This window comes from Sceloporus occidentalis, unplaced genomic scaffold (genome assembly GCF_023333645.1).
Source record: "Sceloporus occidentalis isolate IW3139 unplaced genomic scaffold, rSceOcc1.0.p SCAF_5, whole genome shotgun sequence".
In the NCBI taxonomy this organism is placed as follows: Eukaryota; Metazoa; Chordata; class Lepidosauria; order Squamata; family Phrynosomatidae; genus Sceloporus; species Sceloporus occidentalis.
Genome location: NW_028316985.1, coordinates 114,134,323 through 114,147,455, shown reverse-complemented (window position 1 = coordinate 114,147,455; position 13,133 = coordinate 114,134,323). Strand labels below are relative to the sequence as shown.

General features: G+C 38.5%; 1 protein-coding gene across 11 annotated transcripts in view; it reads left to right on the top strand.

The window, feature by feature from the left end:
* The window catches only part of APBB2 (amyloid beta precursor protein binding family B member 2), a 198,729-nt gene that overhangs the window by 177,967 nt on the left and 7,629 nt on the right, over positions 1 to 13,133 (top strand). For 7 of the 11 annotated variants that reach the window (XR_016281285.1, XM_089525147.1, XM_089525153.1 and 4 more), the window contains 5 exons: positions 5,369 to 5,483; positions 6,670 to 6,757; positions 7,695 to 7,778; positions 8,919 to 9,034; positions 11,178 to 11,357. Coding sequence is in view for 10 of the 11 variants with exons in the window: in XM_089525147.1 (XP_089381273.1) it covers positions 5,369 to 5,483; positions 6,670 to 6,757; positions 7,695 to 7,778; positions 8,919 to 9,034; positions 11,178 to 11,357 (583 nt within the window). In the remaining variant the exon portion in view is untranslated. Of the gene's footprint in view, positions 1 to 1,635; positions 1,700 to 5,368; positions 5,484 to 6,669; positions 6,758 to 7,694; positions 7,779 to 8,918; positions 9,035 to 9,110; positions 11,358 to 13,133 lie in introns of those variants that run through there. The other 4 variants (XM_089525149.1, XM_089525145.1, XM_089525152.1 and 1 more) reach the window with 3 other exon arrangements.

The window sequence follows — 13,133 nt, the reverse complement described above, 5'->3', positions numbered from 1 at the left end:
GGACTTATTTTCCCTTCTCTTTCCCCTTACCTACTCTGTATAAAGATTCTGTATACATTAAAAGAATATTGAAACATTCCAGTGAATTAACAGTGTGATCTTGGGACAGATGCTTATTGTCAACGTAATTTACCTCATAGGGATGTTTAAAGGATTAAAGGGGAAAGTACTAAATGCTATCCTGAGATTCTTGGATAAAGAAACAGAAGTTTAACTATTAAAATAAAAGCCTACATGTATCCCCAGTGGTGGTCCAAGTCAGTGAGAATTCTGGGATTAACAGTAGCAGTAGTGGGGTGTTGTAGTGGGAATCCACACGCCAACACTCCTATAATGGTGGCAACACTTGGATTGTCTCCTTTGGCTTCCATCTTGGAGAAAGGATCCAGGAAAGGCTTACAAGAAGCTGACTGAAGCTGCTTAGTCAACAGATGACTAAGAGGAGGGAAGAGGAGGGAAAGTCACAACACTCAAAAATCTAAAGACAGCAAAAAGAAGCATGTCTGTGTTTGCTGTTGACAAAGTGGGAAAGCTGAGGAAGAACTGAGCTCTTCCCTGAATAAGAGTATGTTTGATACATGGGTGTTTGTGAATGTTGGTGTCCTCTCCGCTCCAAAACTAGGACCCATGGAAGTGTGGGGATGCCTCTTACAATCCATCCACACTTTGATTTTGTTTTTTTACTAGCTATTTTCTTTTTATAAGTATTTTTCAAAACCAGTTTTTGTTGAGAGCAAAGGCATTCTCATGTTAGGAACCTGACATCACTTTTTCTGTGACAGTTCCTGGTTTTTGTTGTCTAGACCATTCTAAATCTCAGAACCACTTTTAAAAAAATCCTATACACCATTTTTCTTCAGAGAAAAGAGTATCATACTGGAAAGAAAAAGTGTTGATAAAAATTCTTGTTAGCACAATTAGCTATTTATTTCTTATAAGTTGAATCTCCCAGGAAGATTAATCATTAGTAGATGATGAAAAACCAAGTGTTAACATATCCAAGCCATTATATATAAAAGGTAATTGAAACCTCACATATGAAAACATCAGATGGATTCACTGGGAATGGTGAAGCCAGGAAAAGCCGCATCTTGTATAAGCCATTGCCCCTCAAGATGAGCAGGGGTAGGCTCCCCCTCTATCTCTTTATACCTTTTAAAAATGCAACCTCTTGCAGTTAGATTGTATCTGGTATTGTTTCTTTTTTTATTGAGAGATATGTGTTAACGTCTTTCAGGTTGCATTTAATAAGGATGTCTCACCAGGCATTAGTGTAATGACCAGCCTAGTTCTCACTGGACAGCACATATGTTCTGTTATATGTCATTATAATTAACCATCATTGCACTGTTAAATGTTGCTTAACCAGGTGTTAAATAAGCACAACAACCCAAGCTCTGCCAATTAGTTCCAAAGATTAGCTCTTCTTCATTTTCTTTTTTAAAAAACTTGAATAATTTTTGTTTTCCAGATTTTCTTGTTTGCCTCCTTTGTTCTATAATAAGCTAAATTGAGCATCTTAAATTAAAGAAATGCTCTTTTGTGTTACAGCTGATCAAGAAAGCCAAGCCACAGCCTTGCATGCAATAGCATTGTATTGATTCCTCCTTCCCATCGACTTGCTTTCTGGCTTTGGTACAGAGTAGCAGCTCACTCTAATTTGGTGATGTTGCAGACTCTCACTAGCAGGAGAGGTGTAGTAAGTACATACATAAAAGATGAACATTTTGTTAAATACTGTCTTTAAAAAAAATGGAACAGTATATGGTAGATGTTGGAAAACAATGTTCGGAGCATTTATTTGGCAATCATTTTAAACTGAGTAGTGTTATAACATAGAAGATCTTCAGATGAGTGCTTAAGCACTAGTAAACGCTGCTAAATTGTTTAGGAAGCATGTGTGTGTGAAAGCCTGATGCGCTTCCTAAACGTCAGGATATCACTGGGTCCCCTCCAGCGTCCCTGAATCATTCGGGGAGAGGCAAATTCCTATTAACGACAAAAGATAAAAACCAGCCTAGCAGCACACAGTAAAACAGCACACATTAAAAACTCTCTCAGTCAATTCCTAAAAAGGCCTGCAGAACATAAAATTTTCCCTTGGCAACAAAATGGCAACAAGGAGGAAGCCATGCATTTTAGCTGATCTGAATTATTCTGTTATAACTTGTCCCATTGTTTAATTCACTTTTAGTCTATTTTAATTAATATTTTTCTGTTTTATATTTTTCAATTGGTTAAACTGATTTTATTGTATGCTGCCCTGAGATCATAAAATATAGAAGAGGATATGAATATAATACACATGCACACACAAATCCAAAAGACATCATAAATCCAAAGGGCAACTAGCATTTTTTAAATTTATATATTATTTAAAATGATATGCAAAGTAAAGAATACACTATATGGTTCCCAGTGGCATTTGACGATATTCTGACATTACAGCAATACGGAATAAGAAGATTTATAAATCATTACCCCTAATTTTCAATAAAACCAGATCAAATATCTGAATATGAATTTGCATCTATACATTGGTCTTTCGAGGACAACCAGCATAACTTGGGGTGTAGCCACACTACACAGTTACAACATTTTGATTTCACTTTAACAAAATCCTGGGATTTACAGTTTTGTGGGGCACTCTGATATAGAGCTCTAAGTGCTGTAATTCTGGGGGTTCTGTATACCACCTCAGATTTCAAATTCCAGGATTCAACAGGATGGAGTCATGACAGTCAACTTAGCATCAAGATATGGGTGCATGTCATGTTGTATATTTATATCCTGTCACAAATGTCTGTCTAGGCTTGAGGCAGAATATGTGAATAACTGCCTGGCTTAGGAAGAATGTAACAGAATAGCAAACAATGATGACAGGAACTGGACTGAGCTAATGTGCACACATATGGCTTTGAACAAAACAAAAGGTTGTAGGAATACAAATGCTAATTGTAAGCAAAACCCTTGGCAGAAGTTTATATCTGCCACACTCTCAATGCCTAAGTCTTTACTCATGCCCATCTCCCCTGAGCACTGCTTCTCTTCAGTATCCTGAAGCAATTATTCCTAAATTGTGTTACTCCTTAATGTGCACCCTCTGCACTATTGGACTATTACTATTCATTATGCAAAGGAATCCTGTAGCACCTTTGAGACAAACTGAAATAAGAAGTTGGCAGCATGAGCTTTTATAGACTTGTCTACTTCCAAATGCATCTGAGGAAGCAGACTTAAATCTATGAAAGTTCATGCTGCCAACTTCTTTCTTTCAGTTAGTGTCAAAGGCGCTACAAGCTCTCTTTGCATAATTTAACATCTGGTAATTGTTACTCTTCCCATATAATAAATTATGTGTATTTGTTACTTGTACATAAGGCAATTGGGGGTTTCCTCCCCTATTTTTAGGTTTATTTTTGTAGTAGTAACAGTGATAATAATGATAATGGTGATGTTACAGGAATATTTGGCATCTATCTCAAGCAGAGTGCATCAAAGTCAGTGCAGTATGAGCTTTTGGTAGAAACAGGAAAAAATACTCAAGATGCTCTTGTAAGGTCAAAAAAAAGGAAAACTTACATTTATTGTTTCAGGAAATCCATCATGGGATAGGAAAGGAGATAGAGAAGATTGCCTAAACTTCCACAGAAGGACCCTTAAGGCTGGCTTTCATGTCTGGAGGTTGGCTAGTGTCCATCCTGAGACCAGAGCCTCATGGATGCTCCCTTCCCAGCCAAAGGGAGACAAAGGACTAACATTTGGAAGAAGGGGGACATGATCTCTGCAGGCAGGCAGGTAGCTAAAAGGTTCATAGATCAAAGAAAGAAACAGAGAGGTGAGATAAAAGGGCAGGCATGCTTTCTGGAGTCCATCCACCACAAAACATACTTCTTAGAGTAATGTGTAAGAAATCACTTGACTTTCAAGAAGGGCGGGGGGGGGGGGATAATACAGTCAACCTTCTGTATCCATGAATTCAACCAACCATATTTCGAAAATATTCACACACACAAAATTCAAAAAACAAACCTTGATTTTGCCATTTTATATATGGGATGCCATTTTATTACACCATTGTATATAATAGGACATGAGTATCCAAGGATTATAGGATCCATGGTGGGTCCTGGAACAAACCCCAAGGGCCCACTTTATTTTTAAAATCTGTCTACTCAATAAGATTCATAACTGAAGTCAACCTATCTTCAGAACCTTGCTGAAAGAAAGATTTGCATTTCATTGCTAATGTTGATAGATGATTTTACAGCAGATGGTTGCTTGTTTCCTCTCCCTCCTCATACCCCTCATGTTTCTGCCCAGCATGACTGGTTTAAGAAAAAAAAGTGAAGAAATTTCTTGATGCAGTTTCCTTGCCTGTGGCGACAGATTTGCCAGCTAATATGCCAACTTTGTGGAACCATGGCATGCATAGCAAGCAGTAGTTTATATGTCTCTCAACAACTAATATAGCAATCACTATTTTAGGCTTTGATGTGAACAAATAAGAGAGAGAGTATTGAGAGGATTGGAACAATAACTTTTTTATATAAAGGCATTTTAAAGGGTTGGATAAAGTTATTTTTAAAAAAAAAATAGTCTGTACGAAGAGCACCATAAAATCATAATAATTTTAATGACATAATCAGTGCATTTCAAAGTATCACATACACACAGTTCTTCTGATGTGTGCCTTAGGCATGTATAGCTAGCACATGGGGCAGTTTAATTGTGCGTAATAGCAATACATTAGATAGAGCCAAGCCAAAAATATTGGTTCTTTTGACCAAAAGTGACATAGACTCTGAATATGGAGAGGGCCATCATTCTAATGCCTTTCCTAAATAGTCTCTGGGAGGTCATGACAAGATGTTTACCCTAGATAAAACATTTGGGAAAACCAAAATAAACTACTCTGTTTTTCCAAGAAGCACTTTCAAAAGCAGGCCTGAGGAACCTATAGCTCTCTATCTGTTGTTGAACCACAGCTTCTAGCGTCCCTGATCATTGGCTAAGCTGGCTAAAGCTGTGAGAGTTTGTTTCTACTAACTTCTGGAAGACCATGGGTTCCCTCACTCAGAAGCCTGACACTAACCCTGGCAGATGTTAAGCTGCCAGCTGAAGTGTCAGAGTAAGGGAAAGGAAGCTCAGAACAAGCCTTCCTGGGTGCTTGAATGTGTTTTTTTTCCTACAAGGTAGGCAGGCAAAAGGGCTGGTGCTCCTCATGAGCAGAAACAAAATTATGTTCCATCCAATTTGGTGTCTTTTTTTAAAAGTGTCACATCATAATTACTACCATTATTATGTGTGTGTGCTGCTGATTTTTAATATACTTTGTTTTTGTTTGTTTGTTTGTTTGTTTGCACAGGGACTTTGCCTATGTAGCAAGAGACAGAGAGACTAGGATTTTAAAATGTCACGTCTTTCGATGTGACACACCAGCAAAAGCCATTGCCACAAGCCTGCACGAAATCTGTTCTAAGGCAAGTGCTCTTCTTATTTCTTTCTTACTCCTCCCTGAAAGGGTGATGGGAAAGGGCGTGTTGCCAGCTCAGGACCCCAGAAGTCCAATTGGAACCCCTGGAGATATGGATTCAGCCCCAGGGCCTGAGTTTCTACCACTTCACACCCAGGACAGCATCCTGTGGGAGGCCTCTCGGGGCCAAGCTACCCAGCACCTTAGAATAATGTGTAGCTTTGTACCTGGGAAAGCAGGACGTTTTTGAGATGACACATGAGTTGTCCATGGCCTTATTGCCCTTATCGTTGCATATGATGGAAATGCAACTTGACTTTCTTGAATGAAGTTGAATACTTGGATGTGTTGCAGTCTGAATTCAGACCTGATTTGGGTCTTAAAACAACCTTGGTCATTTTGGCAGATAACTTGGTGTAGTCATCCCTGTTGGGTCTGCTGCACTTTTCAACAGCATATTATGCTCTCAGGAATAGAATCTTTCTGTGAGGTGTGATTGATTTGGGGGCACTGTTTTACTATCTGTCAGTTGTCCTGGAAAGTAAGCTCCATTGAAGTCAGTGAGATTTACTTCTTAGAGGATATGCATGGGATTGAGTCTGCCCACCTTCTTAACCAACATTAGTTACAATATATTTGTATATATAAATATATATAAAATATTTATATAAGTGTAAACATACAGGTTGAGTCTCCCCTGTCCAAAATGCTTAGAGCAGAAGTGTTTTGGATTTTGGAATACTTGTATTTGCATATATGTATGTAATGAGATATCTTGGAGATGATACTCAAGTCTAAACACAAAATTCATTTGTTTCATATATACCTTATATACATAGGCTGACGGTAATATTATACAATATATTTTAAATAATATTGAGCATGAAGCCAAGTTTGTATATGGAATTTCGGGTAAGGAAAAATCAACCTGTAATATAAATGTAAATATTTAAAATATTAAAATATAAAATGCAATGTAAAATATTTTAAAAGATTTTAAAATCCTAATTTTTAAAACTAAGATAAAACATACCAATGGGAAAACCCTTCTGATGAAACCCAAGAAAACCCTGTGATAGGTTTGTGTTAGAGTCACCATAAGTCGGAAATGGCCAGAAGACACACAATACACACATATATATCACTGTAGCATTTGACTGGAGATAAAAACCTTGCATTCTCACCATCTCCAGATTATGGCTGAACGGAAGAATGCCAAAGCTGTAGCTTGCAGCTCCTTACAAGACCGAACAAATGTTACGCTTGAAGTTCCCTTGCAAGGTATTGTTATGGGTAGAATATTTTATTCAGTGTACATTCTCTAATAAATTACTGTTATTAATCTGAAATAATGGCTAAAATATTCTAAAACAGTATTATTTATGGCTTGTCTGTGAAAGTGTGGCAAGGTAGGGTGCTTTTAGACAACATTTTTCATTCCAGAAAAAATGTGGGAGGGAGGGATGGAATACACAGTGCCAATTTGTTTTTAGTGTTAGCATCTGGCCATCTTGAAGCACCCTGAGGACATGATCCAGTGCTTAATTTCCACTGAAAAACAATTAAATTAACTTAAGACAGGAAGGGACATCTTCCACTAAGTGCCCCTCCCATGCACCTCAAATACCTCCTCTGGAGGTGTTTTGGTGTTGTGTATTAGTCTGGGAAGTTTAAATTAGGTCGGTTAATATTACAAAGCACATCTAGTTCCTAATCTGCTCTTGTGAGTCTGCCTGGCTATGGCTGTCATGGATCTTGTGCACTTTCTTACTAAAGATGTTCTGACTCAGCCAGAGCTTGGAAAGGCTAATTTTTAAGATAAAATTCCCACAATCCCCTGCTCATCTTCTCTGCCCCTAAGCTATGGCTCCCAGACTTTGTGCTGAACATGAGCATAATCCTGTGGATTTGGGGCATGTGTAGGTAAGAGTGGAACACAATATGTTCTCTCTTTCCCTCTCTTTCTGTCTGTCTCACATGAGAGAATTTTTTTTTACAAGGATATAATGTAATGGTTCACTTTTCTTTAATTCCATCAGAAACAAACCAACTAGGCAGAAGGAACACAGATTTATTGGGATCAATAATAGTATCCCCTAGAGTTCAATTATCTGGTCATTTTTTTCTGTCATTGAAATAAGGATGGTTTTGTTGCCTGATGTGAATGTTGATAAGGTGAAATTGATTTTTGCTTCCATGTGTGTGTTTTCCCATGCAGTAGATTTCCCAACACCAAAGACTGAGCTGGTGCAGAAGTTTCATGTACAGTATTTGGGCATGTTACCTGTAGCTAGGCCAGTGGGTATGTATAAACATCTTTGTCCATTACTACCTTCATTACCTTAACTACTTGCAGCATGCAAAGGGATCTTGTAGCACCCTTGAATCGATAAGTATGCAGAAGAAGTTGAAGCATGAGCTTTCATAGACTTAGTCTACTTCTTCAGATGCAAGTAGAAATTAACTCTCATTTTATGCTGACAACACTCATGTAATATTTAGGCATGAATAATGTGACTTAAGATCACAAACTGGGTTTTGAGACTAAGGGACAAAACAGACTTGCAGTAACAGCCGGCTTACCAGCGGCGTGGAGGCATGGCATTCAGACAGTGCATACCCCCAGGCTTCTGGGAACCTGCACACTAATCGCATGTGCAGCAGCTTCACAGTGGCATGGCATTTACACTTGCCACGCCAAGGACACTCCAATAAGCCGCTGCCACAGCAGCAAAGTTAGTTTTTTCCCCAGCTTAAAAAGGAGTGGCTTTCTGCCTCTTCTTTTGGAGCCAAGAAAACACCGGGATGGGGCATGGCATGCAGTTGCCGCAGCCCCAACCCGGCGATCAAAGGGATGGCCAGAAGCCTCTCCTTCGGGGCTCATCATGTATTAGCCCACCACTGTGTCCTCGTTATATTTTTATTGTGTTAATGTACAATTTTAATTGTATCATGTTTAATCCTGTTTTGGGGGAGGGATTGGGAACATAATGTTGAATGTGGATATTTTAATGTATTGTGAGCCGCTTTGATTGTCTCGTCACAGAAAAGTGGGATAAAAATAAAAGTTTTATTTATTATTTATTTAGTCTGTTTCACCCCTAAGTTGCTTTTTTATGGAATTTTTTTAAAACCAGTTCATAAAGATTAATACTTAGACCGGCCAACCCACAAGCTTACAAGACTGGGCAGGTTTCAGACTTGCAGAATCTTTTAAAATTAGAAATACAAATCAAGGCTATGATAAGTATGTCCCTCCAGAAGTTATTGGTCTGCAGCTCTCCACAACCCTAGCCAGTATGCCCCATGGTAGTTTTCCTGAGATCTTATAACAAAACAGATGGAAATAGGCTTAGTCAAGACAAATGGGAACCAGGTGTTGCTGGTGTTTCAGTAGAACCAGTGGACTGATCTGGTGTATTTTCTCACTCTACAATTGCAGGTATGGACACACTAAATGGTGCTATAGAGAGTCTGATGTCTTCCTCTGGCAGAGAGGACTGGATGCCTGTCACCATGAATGTTGCTGATGCTACAGTGACAGTCATCAGTGAAGGAGTAAGGCACAACTTGAGTTCTCTCTGTAAATGGATTGTCCTAATAGATAACTAGAATTTGATTTTTTCTTTATCAGTCCTTTATTTGTTTCAGACTCCCCTGTGTTCAAGTTTATTGGAGATACAACTGTCATATGCAGAGGTAGAAGAAATTTGGCAACTAATTATGACTGGCATGGCATTTTCCAGACTTTTCGGTTTGCCATATGTTACTATTTTCTCCTATAAAAACAACAAAACTGCCAATTTAATGAACATTATATGAAAGAAAATTTTCATATCAATTAGGCTTTTGGTTAAATTATATGAACCTAAGGATTTCTGGAAAAATTAATGGCCAGTACAAATTTCAGTCACAGGACCGAAGCATACAACTAGTAAAGAATGGCCAGAGGCTGCTCCGGCCACGATCAGACTGAGACCATAGCAACTGTATGGCCTGCTCCTGAAACAGTCCACCTCTGTGGTCCCAAACCAGCACCTCCAGGAATCAGATTTCGTGGTACAGGAGAGGCTTCCAGCCGCCTTGGGGGCATTCATCATTTGAACGTCATGCCCCTAAAGTTGCCAGAAGCCACCTTATTTGGCTCATGTATTTCAGAGCACAATCTACACCAAGTTAAGTGAACTTAAAACATATTTAATTCTGCTGGGTTGTGGCCCCAGCTGATGTTTGTGTGTATATATGGACACTTATTCTGTGTGGTCAGATCATGTGTCTGTCTAGCCCAGTATTCTCTAATTGGGTCCAGCAGTGACTTTCCCAGCCCCGTTCCCCAGCAGATACCTAGAAATACCAGGAACTGAACACCTCATCTTCTGCAAACAAGGCATTCCTAAATTACCATTTTTAATTATTGTCTTTTACCTTTTTGGCAAAATGGTTTTCTTAAAAATGCAATGAGGAGGAGAGGAGAAGACTGGGGCAGCGACAAGGCATCAGAATCAGATTATCAGACACACACACACACAAATAACAACAGCTAGGTTGATAACCACACATATCCCTTCCTCCTCTTGAGTGAGCTTTGTCTTTCCTCTTGGAGTGATGAAAATTTAATTTCTGCTTCTGGAAAACTGAAGCAGCATTGACTGCCTGCTTGCTTTCATCTCAATGCTGAGAAAAATCACCATGAGAAGATGGAAGTGTTGCCATCTTTACCATTGCCTTTTCCTTATCTACATATTTGGCCCAGGAGAGGTGGCCTTTTTTGGTATGGCCTTGCCTAGGAGATCCCATGTCCGTTTCTGTACACAGTGCTTACAACAGCTGCAATATTCTCTTCCTCCTCCTCTTCACCTTAATCAATTCACTAGCTTCCCCACAGAAATTTCTTGACAAATGACTCAACTTAGATAGCACCAGCAGTTTGGGGTAGGGACTTTGTTTGCTCCTGGGAGCTTGAGGCACATTCAGCCTTCTCTGTCAGAGAACTCTAATGTCACAACAAACTACAGTTCCCAGAATTCCATAGTATTGAACCATGGCAGTTAAAATGGTGTCAAACTGGATTACTTCTGCAGTGTTTATACAGCCAGTGTCACACTGGCTTATAAAGGCTGAACTGTTGAGCACTTTCTCTTCTTCTGTGCCCTCCAGTTGATCAGTGCTGATCTCTACTCACAGTTGAATCATGACCAAAGTCTATTGGCACTTAGGTCTGGTGGACAATATTGTTATTTTTCATAGAGCATTCCCTGATTATTCTATAGTAGATTAAATTTTGGGCCATACAAATGTCTAGGGTGTCAAAAATTATCTTTACAAGTTCAATTCTATATAAAATTTAGACTGTAAAGTTAATTTTTGGACACCTTGTATATCTTCCTTTCCATACTTCCAACATTAAATAATGTCTATTTGAGCTAGTACAGTTGCTTCTCATATATATGCAGCTCCTTTGTGTGCAAAGCTATGGTCATGATGCCATGATGTTTACAAACACAAAACCCATTATAGGATGCTCAGTGCCAACAGTTTTAGTCATTGTTTTCTCTATGTCTTTTGGAATCCTGGTTCAACTTTGTTCATGTGGCCCAGAACTGGTGCTATTCAGAAAATCAATATTTCATTACTTAAGCAATGAGCATTTTAACTCTGCCTTGAAAACCAAATTGTAATAACAAGTCTTCTGATTAACTAGAATGAAGAGGAGATTATGGTGGAATGTCGTGTCCGATTCTTGTCTTTTATGGGTGTGGGAAAAGATATCCATACATTTGCCTTCATTATGGATACAGGAAACCAGCATTTTGAGTGCCACGTTTTCTGGTGCGATCCCAATGCAGGCAATGTGTCAGAGGCTGTTCAGGCTGCTTGTATGGTAAGTAAGCACAGAAAATTATAATACTATATGTATAAAGAGTATAACATTCATACAAAGGAGAGTATTAACTCCCTCTTGAGTTGTTATTTTTTGGTATTTAGTGTTAATGCAGTATGAAATTGTATTTAAGTATAAAAAAATTGACCTAATTAATCAATCACTACTTTCAGTTCAGTCACTATTTTCAGTTCCGCATTTGAAGTTTAACATTTCACATCATGATTCTAAGTATTATTGTCAGCTCTCTCTGCCCCTTCTGCTTTAATGCTATTAGAAGTCAGTACTGCAAATTATTACGTGCATAGACTGACAACCAGATAAGGGAATCAGAAGCAAAGAAACAGGCTCTGGCTTTTTGCAAGAGAACAATGTGTCTCTATTAAAAGGACACAATGGAAAGAACAAATTGCAAGATTGATGAGAAGAACCAGAATGCCCTGCTTTAGCATCTGCTTCCCAAGCATTTGGTGGTATCATCCTTTAAAATTGTCAAGTATTCCCATAGGCTAGTGGAGGACATATTAGCACTCACCTGAGAGTGAACAAAGTGGGCCCTTAAGATGAGAGGAGAGTGATATTCAATCCAATCATGACTATCAAGTTATATTTAGTTAGATTTGGACATCTAGTGGCTGATGGCAATGCAGACAATGTGCTTGGGGTGTATGAAAGAGGGCCAGATATGTAGCATCTAAATGCCAGCATTTTCTACTAGATCCTGTTTTCACTTTTTAATTTACATTCACTGGTTTGCAGCCTAATGAATGTTTTACAGGAAAGAGAGTTCCCTCAGTGGAGTTCTGTGTAGGAGATCCAGCAATCAATGGAAAAGTGGGGCGGGAAGTACTTCTCCCACTCCCTCTTTCACAACCTTAACCTTGCCCCCAGAGGGTTGGAGATCATTTGGAACAATATAGGGAATAGCACAGGAGGCTGCAGCAGGGAAAGAAAAGCAGTGAAAATACCCTCTCTCTCCTTTCTAGCAGGATAACTTTCCTTTGGATCAGAGTCCCTTCAGCAGACAAAAGGGAACTTGGGATCCAATCCTTCATTTGTAAAAATATACTAATTTGTGCCACTCACAAACAGAACATGGTGACATGCCATGGAAAAACATTTTTATGATTAAAGAATGATCATAAAATGCTTTGCAGTATAATGAAAAGCAGAAATAGTGATACAGTCCATGAGTAAAAATAAAAATCAGACTTGGGTAATATCTTTCTTAGGACCATATAAGAGTGTCCAACTTTTGGATTCTCCAAAACATTTCATCCAGCTAGATGTTATGAAAAAGGGGATGGGAGAATAAATGGAAAGTCCAAAACTCTGGCCACATGTTGTCCTTGGCTCTGTGGCTGTAGCCTGCCTCTTGAAATGGAAATTGCAGACTGAGCAAAGAAAGGTTAGGTATGAAAATATGTTTACACTTAGTGCTATTTTCTGGGATACATATTTATTTATTTATTTATTTATTTATTTATTTATTTATTTATTTATTTGTACGCTGCTTTTCTCCCTACTTGGACCCAAGACATCTCACAAAACCTTAACAACAACAATAAAACAATACAATTTAAAAATATAAATAAAACACCATATTAATATAACAAATCAAAAGTGTTAGATCATTTAAAATACAAAGTTAAAAATACCAAACCATTCAAAACATTCCAAACACCCCAAAAAGATGCCTCGATGGGCACAATTATGTATTTAAACCCTGCTTGAAAAGTTTTTACCTACCAGCAAATAAAGAGCAGAGAGGGGGCT